Source organism: Aythya fuligula, chromosome 8 (assembly GCF_009819795.1).
Source record: "Aythya fuligula isolate bAytFul2 chromosome 8, bAytFul2.pri, whole genome shotgun sequence".
Classification (NCBI taxonomy): domain Eukaryota; kingdom Metazoa; phylum Chordata; class Aves; order Anseriformes; family Anatidae; genus Aythya; species Aythya fuligula.
In genome coordinates this window covers 20,882,743-20,904,119 of record NC_045566.1, presented here as the reverse complement: position 1 = coordinate 20,904,119, position 21,377 = coordinate 20,882,743, and the positions used below count along the sequence as shown (strand labels likewise).

The 21,377-nt window shown below is 42.3% G+C and overlaps 1 protein-coding gene across 1 annotated transcript; it reads right to left on the bottom strand.

Moving 5' to 3' along the window:
• Nucleotides 1-308: 308 nt before the first annotated feature.
• On the bottom strand, nt 309-20,383 carry AXDND1 (axonemal dynein light chain domain containing 1). The gene is made up of 25 exons (XM_032192272.1): nt 20,287-20,383; nt 19,590-19,771; nt 19,119-19,219; nt 18,333-18,459; nt 17,856-17,941; nt 16,637-16,693; nt 16,389-16,494; nt 15,544-15,665; nt 14,869-15,009; nt 14,351-14,455; nt 13,583-13,703; nt 12,875-12,976; nt 12,129-12,292; nt 11,265-11,328; nt 10,578-10,812; nt 7,896-8,109; nt 7,175-7,265; nt 6,255-6,463; nt 5,579-5,675; nt 4,457-4,567; nt 3,584-3,718; nt 3,295-3,426; nt 2,004-2,095; nt 1,171-1,322; nt 309-409 (listed from the first exon to the last, which is right to left on the bottom strand). The coding sequence occupies exons 1-25, from the start codon at nt 20,381-20,383 to the stop codon at nt 309-311; spliced, it is 3,144 nt and encodes a 1,047-aa protein (XP_032048163.1).
• Between the last annotated feature and the right edge of the window lie 994 nt (nt 20,384-21,377).

The window sequence follows — 21,377 nt, the reverse complement described above, 5'->3', positions numbered from 1 at the left end:
CATATGAGGAGCCAGGGGACTCAGATGCCAAGCACAGAAATCACAGGGAGATGGAGCGTGTGTTTTAAATACCATCTCAGTACAATGAGAGGGTAAACAAGCTGTAAACGCATTAAAGTTGTGGAAGGAAGTAGTGGATAAGCAAGATAGGTGTGGAAGTGGTAGAGCCAGCTAGAAAAATGGCATACCCACTGAGATGGCACAGAGAGGGGAGTAGCAGATAAGGAGCAAAGGCACTGGACTGGGAACGAGATGCTATTACGAATGGACACTAAGAAACTAAGAAACTACTCAGGCATTGCTGTTCTTTAATGGTTGCTTTTTCTGGATCCCTTGGACTGTCCAGAGGTAGAAGCTTTGGGACTTGAGCAGGCCTCACCTTCTGACACGCTTTCTTGGAAGCATTTTTCTGAAAGAAAAAATGAAAAAAAAAAAACTACACAACACAAACCAAAGCCATTAAAATGCAGAGTAATATTGTGCCCAAGGTATTACATTTTCAACAAACCAATTAATCTCTCCTACTTTGATGTCAGAGAGGATGCAATGAAGGACTAAGGGAAGAAGTTTTAATTCCCACTTTTTCTCCTTCTCCACGTTTTATATCTGAGCAGATCCAGCTGAGAAAGGAGGCAAGGACATGCATTCATCCCCAACAAACGTGCCACCTAAGGAAATCATTGCCACATCACATGGGCAGGACCAGTACATGAGCAGTGTTCAAAGAACTGGAGACAGCAAGGGTATCCTGTGCTACAAACACAAAAGGTATGTGAGTGTGAAGGGACCTGGAACTTTCTTTTCTACCCAAAACCTAGTGGTCCTAAGCAGATCTTTTTGACTGTAATAGGGACTGCTTACTTACAAGGAAGATGAAGCCAATTACAGTGGTTTCCTATATCTAGAGTAGATACAGACCCTGTGTCATATGTCAAAATCAAACCAAATGACTTTCAAAAACAGATGGATTTCAGCAGTTCTTTCTGCCCCAATCTGGAATTATGGTAAAAGCCTCCTTGCTTGGCCTCTGCCAATGAGTCTAGACAAAACCCTAGAAATTGTGCAGGAGGAAAGGGGCCTGCACTAAATGGAACACATGAATGAGGTACCCTCAAAGATTGCTTCCCTCTCTCAGTCCAGGAGAGGGTCCAGAATACTGATTATCCTGACCTTGCTCTTCTTTGGGTGTAGCTTCAGGGACAACTTTACCCTTTTTCTCCAGCTCACTCTCTAGCTCCTGGATTTTCTCCAGAGCTTCTCCCAGCTTCGTCTCAAAACCTTCAGCTCTCTCCTCTGCTTTCTGAGCACGGATCTCTGTTTCTCTGAATCAAAGAAGCAAAGATAATGCTGAAACCTCAAATCTAAGCAGCTACTGGCAGGGTACCTAAAAGAAAGATTTATAAAGCTGAAGCGTTCAGTAGGATTGAATGACTCTATAAAACACATTTATGGTTTCAGAGAAGGGCACTGTTAAAAGATCTATAAGGGACAGGGACTTTGTGGCACAGCTATGTAAACCCTGCAAAGTGAATTCATCTTAAAACTGCGTTTGCTAGCAAAGGGTGAGATACTGATCTGCACCGTGCAAGGATAAACACAGAGTGCAGTCAATTCTATTAGCCAGGCTAACGGGCAGGGTTGCCCCAGATAGTAGCGTCCTACCAGTGCTAACAGGACCCAAACTATTAAGAAGTCTTGAGAGAAAAACAAACAAACAAACAAACAAACAAACATCACGAGTACCTCTGCAATGTACCTCAGGAGTACACAAAACAAAAAATCTGCACGCGTATGGACAGCTGACAGCAGCTCTGGTCCCAGAGTAAAATGGGTCACATTTTTAGCTAACATAAATCACAATGAATCTCCCAAGACAATCAGTAGGGAAGGAAACCCAGAGTTAAGCCAACAGAGATGGGTGAAGCAGAACTTTACAAGAAAGCAGAACAGCCTGGGGTGAAACCCTGCTCTGCTCATGCCTCCAGCATAGGAGGAGTACTTACAGGAGCTGCACTTGCAGGTGTTCCAGCATGGCAAGGGCTTCAAACTCTTTCTGAGAAAAGGGAGTTGACGACTTGCTGGCAGTCATCTCCCTCTGGTTGGGAAGAACAAAACCTTCCATAAGTGAATGTGCCTGATTTGGTGCTGGTCTCAGTACATGGTCACAACACAGACAAGAGCTCAGTATCAGCAAGGCATGTAAAAACAGAGCCTAGTTCAAGCATTTTGTTTTGAATTGATCTGATCATATCTTGGCATTAAAAATAAAGTAAAATAATTTTCTGACTTAGGCATGACTATCCCACCGGCCTATATTCTTGCGTTGCCCACACATTCACTGGGCTACGGAGGTTGAGATGGCTGTAGCCTGACCAGGAGCAAAGAAATTAACAAACCAGTGTTCAGAGAAGAGAGAGGGGCAGCTCCCCAAAGAGTCCAACAGGCGTAAGTTAGCTTTCTTCATCTGAAGAAAAGAACCACAGCTTCTCTGGAAAAGTAACTAAAGGCTCCTACTCTAAACTTAGGAAGATAACTGCAATTTCCAGAGACTTATTTTTGGAAACAAATGAAAATCCACAGGCACACTCCTGAGTCTCCCACTATCACTCGGCACTAGCTGCCCGCCTCTAAAGCATGAAGGGCAAGGAACACCCAGCAACACCGCATGCTGAGGGGGTAGGACTGGCCAGTGACAGTTTGCTAAAGATCCACAGTTTGTGTACATCGAGGCTCTGCTCTGGATGTCTGACTGGCCAGCATGACTGGACAAGGCAGGCCCTATGATTCTGAGGAGCAAATTCACTGACAGAGGCCTTTAGCCTGGAGCCCTCTTCCAAAGAGTACTGTCCCAAAGGAAAGTGGAGAAATCAGGGACCCAGGATGCACAGCTGGCCAAAAGCAACTGGAACTTCTTGGTTCCCTGTTGTTAAGGAAGCTCTCTGAATCCCTCCTCCTATGTGTGTCCAGCACCAAATCATTTTCATCGTCCCAGGAAATGCTGCCAGACTCCCCCAGTCTCTGCTGGTAGTCCTGGTTCAGACTACACTCATCCCGTTACTGGTCCTGAGTCCGTGGTACAGGGCAGTAACGCATGGGTCAGGTGGATAAACTGAGGCAGCAATAGCTGTGCTAATGGGTATTTTATAGTGGCAAGAAGAGAGGAATGAGAGAACACTAGCACCTTGCACTGCCCCAGCAGGCCTGACACGAGCATTACAGTGCCTGACCAGCTAAAACCCAGCTCCTGAGCTCTGCCACGCATGCTAAAGCCCTCAGTGTAGCAGAGCCTCCTACCCCTGTAACTGAAATGATGTCTGACTTCAGGGACTTCAGGTGGATGTTGGAGTCGTGTCCCACGTATCTGATCATGTCTTCAGTAGCTTCATCACCTTCACTCAGATCATCTGCACCAGCACTGGGCTGCTGCTAAGAAAGAAAATGAACAAGAAGTAGGAGAAGTAACACTAGCTTAGTGACATTCAGGGTAGTTAAGGGGATGTGTTTCACATGCACTAAGCAATTAAAAAAAAAAAAAAAAAAAAAAGGCACTGCTGGCACGTGGCATATTGCAGCTTGTAGTCACCTGTGTAAGAGCTATTTCCTCCTTTACTGTTAATGTTTCTTCCTGTGTTATGGGTTTCTTGTAGCTGTTGGCATCATCGGCTCTAAGCCCCTCTGAAATGGTTGTGTCCTTAAGCTTAAGCTTCAGTTGCAATTCCTGTAAGGCAGCGTAAGGACTGGGTTAGTAATGCTTCCTTTGTCCACCCAAGTAACCTAGTCTCTCAAAGCTAACCACTCTCTGACTTTCACTTGGACACATTTAGATCTAGACTTCAGCCACCAAGAAGGTCCTCAGTATGAATATCTTTTAAATCACAAAGGAATATGTTAATTACTGAACGTTTCATAAGCAGGACCCACTGTGGCATTCCTGCTTTGTACAGGCCATGGCACTGCCTGCGGGTCGACTTCAGAGCTGCTGCAAACAATTTGTTCAAGACAATAGATCTAAAGCCATTTTCTCATCAGAATTTCAGCTGTTATGTATGAAATTAGACCACCATAAAACACATCGAGTTGTCACAGACAGTGTCAGGCATCCATCTAGCCACATAAGGAATTAACTAGAAGTTCATTCTGACCTGAGCAAGTCAACCACAAGGATTCCAGCCAAAGTTCACACCGAGGGATGAAGCAAAAACAAGGTGAACTGATCTACCAGCAGGTAATAGCTTCTAGCTTCAGTGAAGCTCCAGCTTCACCCTCACAAGAAGCACTGGCTTTTAACCAGTTTACAGTCATAACTTCATATCTCTAACCACAGCTTTGAGTGCATGGAGATCTCCATGCTAAACCTTCCCTCAAACTGAACTGTAGCTCCTTCTTTAAGAAGTTTTGAAGCTGATCTTCATTCAAACTGGTTCAATCCAGAGCAGCAAACGCAGTCTATATATACCTCTGATCCAAAGAGTTTTCTCAGTTCCTCTGAATCCAGAAAAGAGACAGGAGTGCCTTTGATCTCTGAAAGGAGAAGGCTGCACACTTGAATCCAATTACAGCACTCAGTCTGAGAAGACATAACAGAAAAGAGGGATTGCTGAGCAAGAAACATAGCTGTAATCATACTCATTCACAAAATTAAGTAGTTCCATCTTTCTATATTTATCTGTTCCAGGGACATACCTGGAACCTTTCATCCACACCCTAAAAAGGAAATGTAAGACATATTTCTCCAAGCTTTCAGAAGTGGCATCTATCACAGGCTAATCACTCACATCAACTAATTGCTTTAACAAGCTCCACCTTGAGCCAGTGCAAGAATGTCTATCAGGCCACTGACAGGGCAGAAATGAGTGCAAATCCCAAGGTTACTTTTTCAGTCACTAAGCTAACACAAAACAGAAGCACAAGCATTTTCAGTCTCTGCAGAGAAGCTTCTTAAGTTCCTGGGAGCAATACCATTTGTCCTCTGCTCAATGCGGCCTTGGGCTTCAGGAAAGGTCGACCTCTCGTGCTCCTGAAGTGCAGGCAAAGCTCAGCTAAACAGCTGAGGTCACACTGGTATTACTTACTGAAGGAAGAAATATACATTATCATGCTCCCCCAGCTGCTTCAAATGAAGATGCTGCCATCAACATGTACTTTGAGTAAGAGCTTTATCAGCAAGTGTAAAGTAAGGAGGCAGAAGGTAGGCTATCTGACTGCAAAAGACTTCAGCTAATTATGTATAGAGATATATTGCATCAAACACTTCCAAGAACTCCAAAGCACTGCTTGGGTCTAAATGTACATGGCTCTGACAAGCTTAAAAGCAGAGGTGAATCTACTGCCACTCATATGGAATAAATCTAGCAGAAGAGCCTCAAACACGGTAAGGGAAGTATTAAAACTGAACATGACCCGGGTTTATCTGCTTTCCAGTACTGTGGGAAACTTGAGGGACCAGGGTAATCCGCTGGAGTAGCAGGAGTCTTCCTCCTTCTTGAAACCCTCACGCATGTTTTTCTCTACCTTTCACAAAGTAAATGTGGTCTCATCTACTCCAGACCTACAGAGTTGGAAGTGGTCACCTTTTTACCTTGATCTTATTCAGCTCCTCCAGCTCAAAATCAGCTTCTAAATCCATCTTTGACCGTTTCTTTCGAACAATTTCGCTGACAATCTCACGGCAGCAGCTGCAAAGAGGGAGAATGTCATCAACCCTGCAAGAGCACCTTCAAATGCTTTATTCCTTTCAATCAGCATCCTGTTGCTGTCTGCAAAATGTATGAGCTATCTCTAGACTTCTTTACTAGAGAAGTCTTCCGAAGAGCAATCCTCACCTGTCCCACTCACAACAACCTCCCAGTCAGCTTATCTGTGCCTGTGCTGCACTAACCCACAGTGAATGTGTGAGCACAGATGCCGAATAAGGTGCAGGCTTTGGTCCAGTAACATGGACTCAGACTCACCGCCTGTACTGCTTTACATCCTCCAGAGGTCATGTTCAGAAATGTAGGCAGACCCCACACAATCCCGGATGCCAGCATGTTTTATGGCAGCCTTAGGTATAAAGCAGACACTGCCGTTCTCTTGCAATGTACCTGTCTTATTAGGTTCCCACCAAATTCCAATAAGACCCATTTAAGATTCGGGAAATTATCTAAGGACAATCACATTGGTGGGATCTATTGCCCTGAGGAACCTCTCTGCACACTACACATTTCTTCCTCAATAAACCCCCCTTAGATTAAACTGAAAACCTCAATTCATACCTGACTATAGAACCAGACAGCCTGCACATCTTGGCAACCAGCTCTTTAGCTTCATCCTGTAGTTTATGAGCACTCAGAAGCCTGAGGTCCTTGTCTGTCTCAGTTTCTGACTCCTGCTGCTGGGGACACTCACAGGACAAGCGGTCTGCTATCACATGTCGCAGCAAATTCACCAGCCACAGGGTCAGGTTTCTGTGCAGTTCAGTCACCTGCACAAAACATCGGAGCAAATCTAAACCAGTAATAAATGACTGGTCTTGCCACGTAGTATGAAGTCAGTGCGTTTCACATATGTCAATGTCCTGCCTAATTCAATTTGCAAACTGACCTAATGACAGAAATATTTACCTTTACCATCTTTTTTCTTCTATATTCATTCATATTACCAACACATCTTTTCCTACTGTGCATCTGTCCTTCTGCAAGTTTTTATTTAGCGTCATGAGTTGTTTTTTTTTTTTTTTTTAATCAGCCATGTGGCACTCTTTCTTGTCCAGAATTCAGCAGCAAACCAAAAATCCCACATCATACTTAAATAACATTCAAAAAAATGCATAGCAAGAGCCTCCTGCTCTACAATCCCGGGAGAAAAATGAAAAACAAACAAACAAACATACACAAAACTAGCAGCCAAAACAGCTCTCTCACAAGGAAATGTCAACATTATTCCAAAGGAAATTCTTGCTAAAGATTAGCACAATAACATTGTGTTCATGCACTGTTTTGAGACCTTGCAGCTATTTTTAGGAGTCCTGCTATGCTTCCCTAGCTGGAAGACATAAGCCAGAACTTAAGCAGGAAAGAAGGCATCAAAGGAGAAACAAGCATTCCTCACAGCTGTGCTCTAGCCAGATGAAACTTAAAAGAAAGAGCAAATGCCAGATACAGTGCTCTTCTAGCAGTTTCAAGCTTCCACTTACATCATTAAGATGCATGATGCTCTTCTCAACCTCATTATTCATAGAAAGAATCCATCGCTGAATCATCTTAGAAAATTCTCTAGGTACCACCCTGAAACAACAAAAACAACAAAAAAATAATCCAGAGACAAAACGACATCTAGTGCACCAGACCCAAGGATCTCCTGGCTCAAAGACACCTTTTGCTTGCCAGCTCAAGGACAACAACGTTTAGTACACCATATACTGGGATCATGACAGACAGATTTGTTAATTTGTTTGTGGACAAGCTTGTCATTTGCAAAAAATCCCTAATGTATATGTTATGCATTTGCTCTGAAAATACTTTATTTCCTGATGATATTTACCAAAGACAATAGAGCACTAAAAGGAAGAGTATGCCCCCAGAAATCTGCCTGTAAATGAATCACATATTGTGTTTTTTTTTCCTTCAAATGTCAAGATTTCCAAAGCAGGTGGCAGTTTTGAGAAAGACAGTGGCGTTCCAGGAGTGATATTGAAGCCACCAACTGTCTCCACAGATCTTGCCAAATCAAAGCAAATGGCCAAATCAAGGCAAATGAAAGACAGTCACCAATCATTTTAACACTTCAGCTGATCACATTTATCCCACTGCCAGTTTCCTGTGCCAGGATCCTCACAAAATAACATTTCTCTTTTCTTATGAATGTAGTTTAATGTACAGGGCCAGCCCAGATACAATTAACACCCCTGTCCTTACGGGAGATGTGGTTCCATATCATTCTTAGCTTCGTGCAACTGGCCAGAGCCTATACAGCTCATCACTGCATCCACCTGGGCCAGCCACAAAGGAATCCTGTGATAAAATGCCTGCAGCTCAGATTCGTGAATGCCAGAACCTTTCTTCAGCTTTTGCACCTTAAATAACCAATCTTCCATACTTCTCACCAAGGCTGTCAAAAACGTAGTTGTGCCTGGAGGGGAAGAAAATATGAACCTTTAATTACTTTCTTTCAGCCAACAAAAACAAAGCTCAATTCAAAGTCCTTTGCCAAGAGGGATGAACAGCCTATGTGGGAACTGGCTACGCTTGGTATTAAGAATGAACTGTTTAGTAAGCATTGAATTAGAAGCAAGCTGAAAGAAAATGGGCTTGATTTGGAGCTCTGACTTTTCTTCTTGTCTTGGCAGATTTGGCTCCCTTACTACAAAAACAAATGTGATGGCTTAATAGAACTCTTTAAAAAAAAAAAAAAAAAAAAGCTTTGCAGTTACAACCCCATTCTTCAAAAGTAATACAATGTACACAGATATGTAAAATGCCTGGATAAGGTAGTAAATTACTTGTTCGTTCACTCAGCAGGCATATGCTGATGGATATTCTCTGTCTGTTGGGAGTATGCTTAAAATGGAGCAATAGCTGCTTTTGATGTCCAATGTTTTAACTTTCTTTAAACCCTGCTAAAGTCCTGGCCTCCATGATGTCTTGTTGCAAAAATGACGTGTTACACACATAGAGGTGGATTACATTTTTTTTAATATTTTAATGAACCAGTTTCCCTACTGTACAGCAGTGTTGGGATGTTCAGACTGGTAAGAAAGGGAAGAGGTTACCCTCCACTTGGTGAAGCCTTTCAGAGTGCACTATAGGAGCCCCACAACCAGAAATGAGACAGGCTTGCTTTGGGAAGATTTCATGATTGCATTGATCTTTTAAACTTAATCATCTCCAGCAAAAGAGAGGACATACTTGGATCTCTCTGGAGATGTCACTCAAATTCCAGCTGCCAAGTTCAGTCAAAAAATCTTATCTTCCAAAAAAGGTACAGCTTTGAGGAGTGATCAAGGAAGAATTGCTAAAAGCAAAGACCTCAAGCCAAACCTTATACACTTCATATAAGTCCTTTCATATCTCCTGTCTAAAACAATCTCCTATCTCATTGCTTGATCTGCATCTCTGATCTTTGTCATCAAATACCAAACTATTCGTATTTGTGTCACATGCTGCTTGACACCAGGCAGTCAGATCTTAGCAGATAATAAATAGTTCAGGTAAATGCCTTACATTGCCTTACACAACAAAATTACAATGTTCTCAGTACTGTCTCTTACCTTTTCTTTATCTTTTCTTTAAATATTTTTTTAATTTTTATTTATTTATTTATTTATTTTTACTGCAGCTGCAATGTGAAGGGATACCTTGTCTCTTCTACTGAGCAGCCATGAAATTAAAGCGCAGAAATTACTCCAAGCAATTCAAAATATACTGCTTTGTACGGAGGAAGAGAATAACTTTATTGTGGTCCAGTTCCCAAAGCCTTTGTTAAAATCTAACACCTCCCACTCAATCACCCACCCTTTTTCTGCACTTTATTGATGGAAGCAATTTTATACCAGCTGTCCGCACTGTGCCTGCCTAGCCTTTTGTCCAGATCATTACTAACTATCAAGGCTTGTGACAATCCGCTGTTAACTTTTTGCCTTGTTGGTATCTGGCCAATTTTGTCCCTGTTTTTTCTTCCTTCTCTCACTTTCTAATGAGAACTACTGGGAGTATTTACTTCCTTTAGCTGTCTTTTAGGTTGGACAGACTTATCATTTTATCTCAGCTCCTTTAGTAGGCTGAAATATAACATGCAGCATAAGATCATGTAGTAAAAAGCTCAGGGTAACCTTGAGTGAAAGGATAAGGTGGCAGTACAAGAAGTAGCTTAGCAAACATGAGCAGCAGTTCTAGACAGCACATGTTCAGTTTAGTTTTAGTCTGCTAAAAGAAAATAAGATGATTAAAAACATCAGAGAGAAAACGATTTTGAAATCAGAAATGAGTCAAGGCCTTTGAGAGGCAAAGGTTGAGAAGGTTAGTTGCAAATTACCTAACAAATGTTTGTTATCTCACACAGAACATGATAACTTTATATCAGCAACAAAAACATTTATTTACATAATTTATTTCCAGGATAATTCATTATCTAGATTAAGATAACTTTGTTTTAGTGATAAGGCAATAAAAAAGTATTACACTCTGAGACAGTATTATCTGGTCAGTGATCTCCAAAGTAATATTTTGATTTAAAACATAAACTTGTATTCTTTACTTTTACGTTTATTTACATTTCCACACACTATCCACATAGTCACAACCTGCACACAATCCCTCTGAATTTAATGTAAAACTTACATCTTACTTGTACTGCATTTTCCTTTGATTGCACTGTATTGCATCTCAAATTCCAGATATCATTTTTATATGTGATTGTGAGTCAAGTTACTTGGAGTTTATCCTTTCAATGCTTTTGGTTACCAACACATATCTGGGGGGTCAGACTTTAGCTTTGCAAAAAGCTAATGATTATGTCAACTGGTCCATTTTTTTTTTTTACCTGCTACCTCCCTGACATACCCAAAGAAAGCCTGAACCACAAAAATGGTTATTTCTTACCATTATTCCCACTTATCCTTATATTGTATTGCTGGTAGAGTTCACGTGCACTTTTGTTTATTTCTTCCAGGGCAGCATACTGTGGAGGCAATGCCCCAGTGAAGTCCCGGTGTCGATTCAGCACTGTTTGTCCTAGCTCTGTCCAGTGTTCCTGTAGCCTGGCAGCACTTCTGAGACTTTCTGTCTTTGCTAAGTACACCTCTCCTCCATACTGCTGTATGTCTTCCTTCAGCATCTAAAAGAAAAGCAGTGAGCTTATTGTGTCTCCAAAAGTTGGACCACCCCTTGGCTGCAACAGAAACATGGTGGAAGTCAGGTAAGAGAATTATGAGGAATCCGTGAGCATAAAGATGCCACAGTGAGTAAACAGCATAATAAGTTGACAGCTTACTCCATGAGGGTGACAATGGTGAGTGCTTTTACAGTTTAATATCATTTATCAGTCACCAGAGCTGTCAGTCAGTGCTCAAATGTGTGACCAAGTCTAACGCACTGCCTGAGCTTTGGCATTGGTCACAACTTTTCATGTGCAGACTCTTAATTGAAGCTTCAGCACAAAAATACTAAGCTGATGTGTTTTCATTCACCTTTGTGATAGGCATAGACACTTACTGTGGCTCAGCTAACAAGTGGTAATTTGCTGAGCAAATACCCCTCAATAATATGTTCAACCCCCAGAAATCTTACATTTATCAAGATCTTCATATCTGGGATGATTTCATCCAAGAGCTCTTCATTCATCTGAGAGGACCTAAGCAGAGAGAAAGAAGGGATGAGATTTGAGAGAGAAAATTCTCCTTCATTAGTCTATGTACAACCAAGAGACATACAGTATACGCACTGAATATGTGATACAAACTGTAACTTGAACAAAAGTAGAAAACAACAGGCACTACTCAGTGGTGATTTTTGTTCTCTGACTCAACATAATGCCAACTGAATGGCAGTTAAGAAAATTCAATTACTACCACTATAGTGGAAATATATAAAATGATTTCTTTTGTTAGTGCAGGTGGTGTGTGCATTTCTGCATTTTGCCCTTGCATTTATCCTTTATTTAACATATCATGATGAACTAACAAAAAATCTGCATTATACACAATAACATACAAAAAGACTTTGGGTTTGGAATCTCATCTCTTAGAGTCTCGTATCTGTACTGCTCTACTGAAGTATCAGTGCATGTGCCTGCAAGTTAAAATGAACCAAACTAAACAGAACAATTCTGTCGCAGCAATGACAGCTGCAAAAATGAAACTCTGGTTCATAATGGGAGGGTAAAATCCTTGCTCCACTGGAGTCAACAGCAACCTCTCCACTGAATTCAGCCACAAACCTACAGAATCACTTTAGTTACCATTAGGGACCTGATTATCAAAATAAATGTATGGAGCACAAAAGCGGAGCAGTGAAGGATGTGAAAATTGCAGATTGTACCAAATCTCATTACATTTGAGAGTCAGAAAGTCAGTGCATGCTTTGTGAAACCTGCTGTCACAAGGTTAAAGTTGGGGAAATTGACTACTACCCCAGACACTCTGGGCCTCTCACAGGTTACTGTCACGGTACTGAAGCCACTTGTTGAGACTGCGGCACACAATTTGCAGTTTTTCCTTGCTGGACTCCTCCAAATGCTCTATTTCTGCTCCAACACGACCCATCATTTCTCTGAACTTCTCTGCCTCTTCTTGCAGATCAGCAAGGTCGCTTGTGTCCTGCAGGCATTGGGTAAGAGGATGGGAAAAAGAACTGTTGTAGTGATTGTTTTGATGTGAGTTGAAGGAATTCTCCCCTTCAGCCTGGCTATTTTGAGATATACCTATATATCAAAGATCTGGAAAATTTCTGTAATTCCACAGCACAGTCCTTGTAAACCCTTTTATGTGGGACTATGTTGGCTCACCCTCCCTGGTTACACAGGAGGCGAGCACTTGAGTTCTCACAGCTTGTACACTATACAGAGGCCGTGCAGCCCCATACTTTGAGGCCAAAATTACACTAGCCTGGATCTGTTTCGGTTTTATGGAGTTGGAACAGGAATAGGGAAGAAAACCATAAAGATGGGAAAACAGAGAAAAATAAAAATTTGCGGTAGAGTAAGAAAATATGGATTAATGAGAAAGAGAAGTGGAAAGAGAGAGAACTAAATCAAGTTTTAGTACTCATTCTAAACTAGACCAAGATTTGAAAGTCCAGGTAACAGTGAAAGTACCGAATGCTTGACTGAGAACCAGAGCATGACATACACCACACGGACAAACACTCGGGAGAGGTACCCATCACAGACACATTCCTACCTTTGAGGCCAACAGGACTATGAAATGCTTGAGGACTTTGGTAAGTGCCTTCCCACTAACATCAAGCCTGCGTACCAAGGTGAGCTGGTTTCTATCTATTATCTGAAAGAAATATTATTTGCACTGTTGTCTTCTGAGAGGAGGGACATCTGATAGTAACACAGGACCTTTACCATCAATGAGATGCAGCTCAAGCAGTTGAAGCCACTTATCTTAGCAATAAAATTCTTATCCCCCAGACAGACACAGAAGGTCTAACAGATTTTAAACTTGAACAGGGAAAAGTGGAAGATAACAAGCAAGGAAACACAGAATTAACCAAGAATGCTATTTTGTGAAGATCTTTAAGGAATCTGGCTAAAATATTCCAAATTATGGGGAAATACAAAACTTTTTAGTCAAGCCTATCAATGAATGGAAATATTCACAAAATTTCTTCCTTCACAGAACCTGGAGGTCTGTACTAAAAACACTGTGTGATTCATCTGGTTTCCATTAAATGAATAAATAACAAAAACAACAAGAATAAACACCTTCATGAAATACAACAAACCTCAGTAAATGGTGGGATGGCAAGTATGAGGTGTGTTAGTACCCAGTTGTGTTAAATAAATAAAAATGTTCCTTGGGATGAAATTTGCTTTTGGAACACGACTGCCTGCTATGACCGTTTATACCTTCAGTGTACCACTGCCCTCCTGCACCTACCTTCAGAGCCAGGTCATATGCAGCTGAGTTCCAGATGTCTCTCTCTTGGGTTACCAGCAGAACCTGGTACTCCAGTCGTCTCCTCTGTAACTCATACAATTCCCGATACTGTTCCAAAAGGCTAGAAGAGAAAGACGATGAAGTATGTACACACATTTCTTATCCATATTTATGGTCTTTCTCGTAATTCCTAAACTTAAGACTTTTCATCCCCCTCATTCACCTCTCACATGGCCTGTAAATTCACAGTTCCTTTAGCCTGAGCCTCTACAACACCTTTCTGTTGGTATTTCCATTACAAGTTTCAGTATTTACACAAATCTCTTGGGCCTAGACAAGCTGTTTTCTCCATGATACGAAGTTCCTGTAAGTGAATCTCTGTGCCTGAGCACTCAATACAACTTGGTACCAACCGTCTAAATCCTCAGTTTCTTAGGTATCTGAAGACATCCACAGACCTCTTACAAGTTCAGAGCTGCAGGCTCTCTTGACTCGGAAGAGCTTACCAACTGTGAATGTGGGGTGAAGGGAATGTCAGCACCCGAGCAACAAATGATCAGGTGCAACTTTCATGACTTAAAAATAGAAACATTTTCAACAGCTTTGGGAAATTTAGAATTTATAAGAAAACAACTGCATTTGTCACAAGCAGCCAAGCTCTCTTCCCTAGAAGGAAATCAATCCTTACATCTTCTTCCCAACAACCCTGCCAGAATGATACCAGCACACTGCAGAAATCTCCCAACATCAACTTTGAAAGCAACTTACTTTGCATTCGCCTCAGCCTCCCGCATGGCTGCAGCTAGCTCCTCTTGAGCTTTTTCTGCTTCTCTGGTTGCCTTGCGGTCATGTTCTCGTACCTCATAGAGCTCACTGAAACAGCAGGGAACAGTCTTAGTGCAACTTAGCCCAGCCCAAAGGTTTGGGCAAACACAGACTGGTCTGTTCAGCATACAGCAGCATCTCACTGCAGAGGTGAAAGACATCTTGAAGACATCTTCCTGTGTGCACAGATTACTCCTACAGCCCCTTTCTGCACAACATGCTAAGGAAAGGAGTTGGCTTTGCCCTTATTCTGTGCTGCCATACTGCACAATTGGCAATAAAGGGGTAGACTAAGAGTGTGAGAAGGCTCAAGTGCAGTCTCTGTAGCTCTGATTCAAATCAGAAAAACAATGTCTTTCTCCTATGGAAGGAAGATTAGAAAACTGGAAAACAAAACAAAACAACAATATGCTAAGCTGAGTACGTTGAGATAATTGTTTAGGATCAGTCAGGATTCAGACCTGGTCAGCTGTTCAACAGACTCCTTAAAATAGAGTAGTTCTTCTGTAATATGTCTGTCAAGCAACCGCTGTGCCATCATTTTTTTGTAGAGAGTCTTCATCTGTTGAGGAATCCGCTCCAGGAGATCCACATACCTCTGCCTGCAGTAAAAAGAGAGTAAAAAAGGACATTACCTGAAAGTGCAGATCTCTCTTACCCATTTCAGGACCATTTCCTTTCACTGCAATGGAAGCTACCAAGAGGGCAATCTTTTCACCATGTGGACATAGAATTTTAAACACTTTGGAACAATTTATTTGTCGATGCTGATCAGAGTGTGAGGTGAAAAAAACAAACACATTGGAACCTCAGCTGTGAGAGAAGTCCCAGCTATTCTATGTATGCAATCTTCCATGAAATGTCACACCAATAAGGTGTCCACACTGTCAAGTGTTGTGGCACTGCAGCAGAGTTCAAGCTCCCAGTTACATAACTGAGGCTCATTAGCCCTGGGTGTTAATTAGGCAGGACAATCCTATTTCACTCCTGGCATTGGACCCCGAGCCAATTACGTTGTGTCAGGCTGGCTTTGTTGGGCAGTGGCATTAGTAGAGACCTGCAATAGCTAATGCTGCTCCTGAGAGGATACTGCCATAAATCAAGAGGGGGATTAAGGGTGCTTGGCTAATGATGACCTGAGCTTAGAAAGCAGCTGTCCTCTCTCCACGCAGTCCACGCTGACCTGCCGAATCAGCTCATGGAAAACTATGTTGTAAATGTTCTGCTCCGCCTTCAGCAGCTCCAGCACGTTGTGCAGCTGGCAAAACATGCGAGAAAAATCACAGCTTTGCAGAACCTGGCAAACGTATTCTTTCAACAACCAAGAGTGGCACAGATCACTCATTTCTTCTGAATCTAGTTCCCTTTTGAGGCCAAAACACAGCTGAAGAGGTAAAGGGGAGGTCATCCTGCACACATTCATTTTCAGATGCATTATGCACTATCCTGACTACCCTCCTATCAACATCCATGGGAGCTTTCCTGCTAGTTCCAGCTAGAGTTCTTCCTGAGGCAATGCTCTATGTTTTTCAGAAATCCACTTAAATCCACTTTTGCTTCATCCACTTAAACCTTCCTCTTTACTGTACAAGAATAACAGAGAATAAACCCAAGCAAGGTACGGGAGCTTTTATGACATCTGCTCTTAGGCATACAAACGTTTCCAGAGGCCCATTTTTTACCACAGCAGCCTATCTCCTAATGAGCAGATGAGACTGCTGTCTTTCCTCCATAGTAATGCCAGATGCATCCCTTTCTGGCATTTTTGCCAGAAATGCAACTTCCTACAAGCAAGCTAACTGTTCTTCATGGATCAGATGAAGATGAACAGAAGCTCAAGAGGGGAATCCCTAGTTGTGACAGGACACACAGACAGATGGCTTGGGCAGAAACTAATAGCAGGAAGGCACCTTAAACACAGCAAAGGTAAACACTGGGGAAAACAGGATATTATTTTTCTGGGTACAAGTGACTTATCCACCTGTGAAGGTCCTGTTACTCTGATTAACTCATCTACTCCCGCTTTTTCCAACATGTCGTCCATTGCCTCCATCAGCTGGATGACCTCGAACCTCCCAGCAGGTTTCCTGACAGAGCAGAAAGAGATGCACCATTATTCTGTATAGCATGGTCTATTTTCCCAGGAAATGAAATTCAAACAGTTTTTTGTTGTGTTTTTGTTTGTTGGTTTGTTTCCTAGTTAACAGCTTCATTCAGGGTGGTACTTACATGGATGGAAACAGCCGTAGTTTCTTTTTATGATCTTCAAGCAGAGTTGTGTATTTACTGAAAACAAGTATAAATGTTAAAACTTTATTACAAAGCAGTCCTTCCAGTGGTAGCTAAGCAGTCTCACCCTCTGCTTCAGTTTCTTTGCCCCATGCACAAACCGATCACAGTGTTAGAGGCAGAAAATTGCCTATAGAATTGTTCCTTAGTAGGAATATTCAGAGACTAAGGTAGGAATCAGACCTCCTACAACTGTTCCCACAGGTGACAGACCAACAGGAGCTCCTCCTTCTTGCCACTAATGACATAAATCTTCTAGGAACCTTGTCCTTTTAAGAACTCTCCCTTTTCCATAGGACTTGGCTAAAAAGTCACCAACGGGTTTAAAAATAACAGGTGGGGCCAGAAAATCACCAAATAGCCACGTCACAGCCACCCAGAGATCCACCGCAGGAGCCACATGTCATTGGAAACTATTGAAATAATTAGAGAATGTTCTATCATGTTGGCAAACAAATGGCGAGGATTTCAGTCCTGATCTGGTATTTTAATCCTTGAACAATGAGAAAATCTCCTTAAAATGTAGTCAGTTTTCTGAAGAGATCATGGGAAGTACTCAGTAGCCGTTTTGGATAAGGCTTGTTAAATTCCATTCGAAACTTACAGCCTGAAAGACTAAAGATCCCAAACAAACAAAAACCCACTAGAATGGTCAGATTATTATTATTATTATTATTATTATTATTATTATTTTCTGGAAAAACTCCAGTGAGAATAAGAACTACCCTGTGCCCACCCAGCTTTGCTGCATAAAGCAGTTCTAGAAGGTAGTAGAAAAACAGAGTAATCAAAATCACTAAAAAAGACAAGTGGCAACTTCCAGAAGTTATCTCAAGGGATCAAACCAGACCTCAGCTTCCACGTTCATGTTCAACCACAGAAAAATTCTTCAGAAGTAGTAATAGTGTACAGGAAATCCTCTTTTACCCTTCTCAAAGCAGTAGAGGCAAAGAATAGTTGGCTCACATTGCTCTGGAGGGCTGACTGTAGCCATGGCATTAGTGTGGGATTTGAAAACCACCCTTTTTGTGCTCTTCCCAACTGCAAGAAGTGCATTTTTTTGCAGTGCTCTCAGCCTCTCATCATTTTATCCCCTCATTCTGAACACTGAAAGCTCCACAGCTTGGGAACAAATGCTGGTAAATCAGAAAGCACTTACTCATCGAAGTACTTCAAGGGCAAAACTCCCCTGTTCTTCACAATGTGAAATTCTTTGGGAACCAGACTATGTGCTAGGGTTGCCTGCTAGGAATAGAAAAGGGAAAGCACGAAACATCAATATTGAGGATGCACGCAAATTCCCAGTTCCTTGCCAGAGAGTTCACACTTTTGGCAGCCTGGAGAGCAAAGCTCACACAGTGACTTTTCATGGTGCTTCTCCCTTTTGCACTCAGAGCACAAAATAAATTATCTATATCGGGAAGCAGGTTAAAATAACTAATGCTGAACTGTGGGCACGACCGAGGGGCTGTGAAACAAAAGGAGAACTGATAAGCCTTAGGATCAAAGTAAAACATTACAATTGTTTTGGCCCAGAAATCAAACAGCCCATGACAACATCAGGGAACGTACGTGAAAATTTCCTTCCTCCCACCTCGTGTTGCACGCAGAAAAACAACTGAACAGCAGCACTCACAGGACTACTTGGGACTGTACGGCTGCTCTGTCTCTCTTCCTGATGACTCTCAGAGAAAGAGCTTTTGAGAGCCATCTTTTTTCTGTCTTCCTGGCGAGTCACAACATCACAAAGGTAAGAGACATCCCTGAAACAGAGGGAAAGAGTTTGTTCACTGACCCAGCCTGAAGGCAACCTACCGTTCACTTGCTATCAGCCCAAACCACATGTGAGTTTGTTCCGTTCAGTCAGAGGTCAGGCTTACAGCCACAACTCCCTCTCCTGGGCCAAAAAAAAACGATAACGTTTGTTAGGCAGATTAATCTCACATTGCCTATCACTGGCCAAAGACTATTTCTCATGCTTGTTGCCAATGCCTTATCACATACGTACCCAACATCAGATAAAAGATGGTAGAAGAGCTGAACATTTTTCAATTCCTAGTGCCATTAAGCAATGCTTATTTACAAAGAAGTGTAAAGCTATTCCATTCTAAGTCCATTAAAGCCAGAAGAGCTTCTTTTCTTAATCCATCTGGATCACAGAGTATACCAGTAAGTCTGGGATCCTTTGGACACATGCTTCCAAGAAGAGCTCATTTAGCAACTCTTTTTATTTATTATTCCTGAAACATCTTTCCCTTGAATGTCTCCAGACTAAACTCAGTCGGGATAGCTGGTCCATTCATCCAGCCACATCAGGCAGCACGGTCACCTACCACAAGAAAGACCAACGGAGAGACCTATCTGCGTTCCCAGCTCTAACGTCTTGTCACCACCCTCAGCTCCTTATCCCTTCTTTGCTTACCTTCCAGCGCCTGTCAAGCTGACAGGGTGGTCTGTCAGGTGTCTGAACTTGCTCCGACGATTAGGATAATGCCAAAGCCGATCTGGAGTTTGCAAGCAGCCCTGCAGACAAGGCACACGTGGCTGTCACTTCGTAGCCAGAAATGTGCCAAGGAGTGGGAGAGGTCAGAGCGACTGCCTAAACAAGCTCCACAGAATTATTCCTGTCTTGGGGCTAAAGAAACCAGTATGGACAGAACATTTGCCGCGAGGAGTTCACAACACGAAGGTGCAAGCACGTTTACCATTTTGCAGGCATTGGAAGACAGCACTTTGGACCTGTATCGGATGGTGTGAGCAGAAAGCTGATGGAAAGGCAAGTTAAGCTTGTATAACAAGGTTGGCAGTGCTTTCCTTCTGACAACATGACAAACATGTGCCCCTAATAGAGAGACAACTCTGGAGAGAAAAAGCAGAAGGTGGAGACACTTACCCTGAAGCCCATTGTCTTTTTTACTGTTTGGAGGGATTTTAAGTATTCTGGGCTGCTGAGAGAACTGCTCGCACAGGTCAGAGCTCGGAAAATCTCCTCTGGAACAAAACTGTACTCCAGGGAGGAAGAAACAGGCCTCATGTGGTCAAGTATCTTTGATGTGCCCCTTAACACAGGGATGTCTGGAACATAACGTCAGAACTTATTTGGTAGGTGCACATTTATTCTGCTGGTGAAAGAGAAAGCAAACACCTTCATAAAATACAGGACTGAGAAGAGCCATGGGAAGATGCCCGCTCCCTTACCTCAAAGCAGGAACAAGTCTGTCGGACATAGGCAGCTAAACCCATTTTTAGCAGCTCTTGGATCTTCGGTGAAGCCTAGGACAGTTACCTTCAAACTACAGGAGACAGAAGCACTAGTGCGACTGTGCCAAGCTATCAGGCATACAAGTGCCAAGGGATGCTGTAAACAGCTTAAGTTATCTATTTATGTAAATCCATTTCCCTTCCTGGGGATTGCTACCAGTCAGCTTTCTGCAAAAACATTAACACCCTGAAATATCAGGGAGTGACAAAACAAAGGCTAATCTTAACACTCCCCCAGAAAAGCAAAGCATCCTGTTGCTGTTGTAAGGAACCTCAAGGGACCCCATCCTCCATCAGGTGTCTATCCCTGTCTCCAACCCCAGCCCTACCTGTAAGGTCCTTGCCGGCAGGTCCCACGCACAAGGGACCGCTCGTTTTTCTTCCATCTGCGTTTGGTCCAGGAGCTGGCATTTCATTGGTGGGCATGGCGAACAGGTGCTTGTGTTTTTTTAATGCTTAGCCAAGCAAATTTTCAGTAATGATCTAGAAACAGAGTTGAACCCATGTTTGTACTTCACAACAGTTTTTTGTGTTATTAAAAAAAAAAAAAAAAAAAAAAGAAAAAAAAGTTGTGTATCTGATAGCAGTAACTCGATTAGGAAGAAGCATCCGATGCTGTAGTCTGTAGTTCCAGCGAGGCAATACCAAACAGGAAGCTCTTAAATGGCTCTGTCAAGGGAGGCACTTGGACAGTCCCACCTTGTATCCACTCGGACGCAAGAAAATATATTCCATAACGAGGACTGATAGGGCATCAGCTTGATTCACAACTGCCTGTGGCTATTTTACATCCAAGTCAAATACACCTTCAGCAAATTATTTACTTTTAGCATCACAAAATGTCACTTCTCTGCACTTAATGAGACCACCAGATGAGTTCTGCTCTCTAGACACTACATCCACCATGGGAGCACTTGCTTTTTCCATTTACAAAATGGGTTAAGAACTGTTACTTTTACACATTTAACAACTGAGCCAGAGGTTTAATTGTAACTGGATTTCTTCATTATTAGTCTTAGCACTTTTTCTTATCAATGTCTTGCTAATGAAGAACTCATCTTTCTATTAACATCATCTCCAGGAACTCTCATGTGAAGCCTACCCTCCACCCCAGCAAGCCTTGCCAATACACAATGTTCTTTATAAATTCTTTGGCCTTGTTGATCAGCTGCATCCTGGTTCCCAGTTCGGTTAACTGCATTTCTTTGACCTTATACGTGCTTTTGTGCATGTAGGTGTAACGTGCAAAGAGTAACCCAGCCAGCCAAATCAGTTCTTGCTTTGTCAGGTAAATGCTTTCTCAGAAAGAAAATAGAAAAGAATTGCTAAAAGCTTTTGATAGAAAATATTACAGTGATTTCCCCCCCCACCCTCCCCTCCTCTTTAACAACACTGCTTGGCAGTACATTATATTCCCCCC

Bases quoted from the DNA above. Each gene is read 5' to 3' on its own strand.
- AXDND1 (XM_032192272.1), bottom strand. From the start codon at position 20,383: ATGCCCACCAATGAAATGCCAGCTCCTGGACCAAACGCAGATGGAAGA. The intron at 12,293-12,874 runs GTAGGAATGTGT...CAATGCCTGCAG, and splicing joins TAGTCCTGTTGGCCTCAAAG to GACACAAGCGACCTTGCTGA. The intron at 7,266-7,895 runs GTAAGGACAGGG...TTGTTGTTTCAG, and splicing joins GATATGGAACCACATCTCCC to GGTGGTACCTAGAGAATTTT.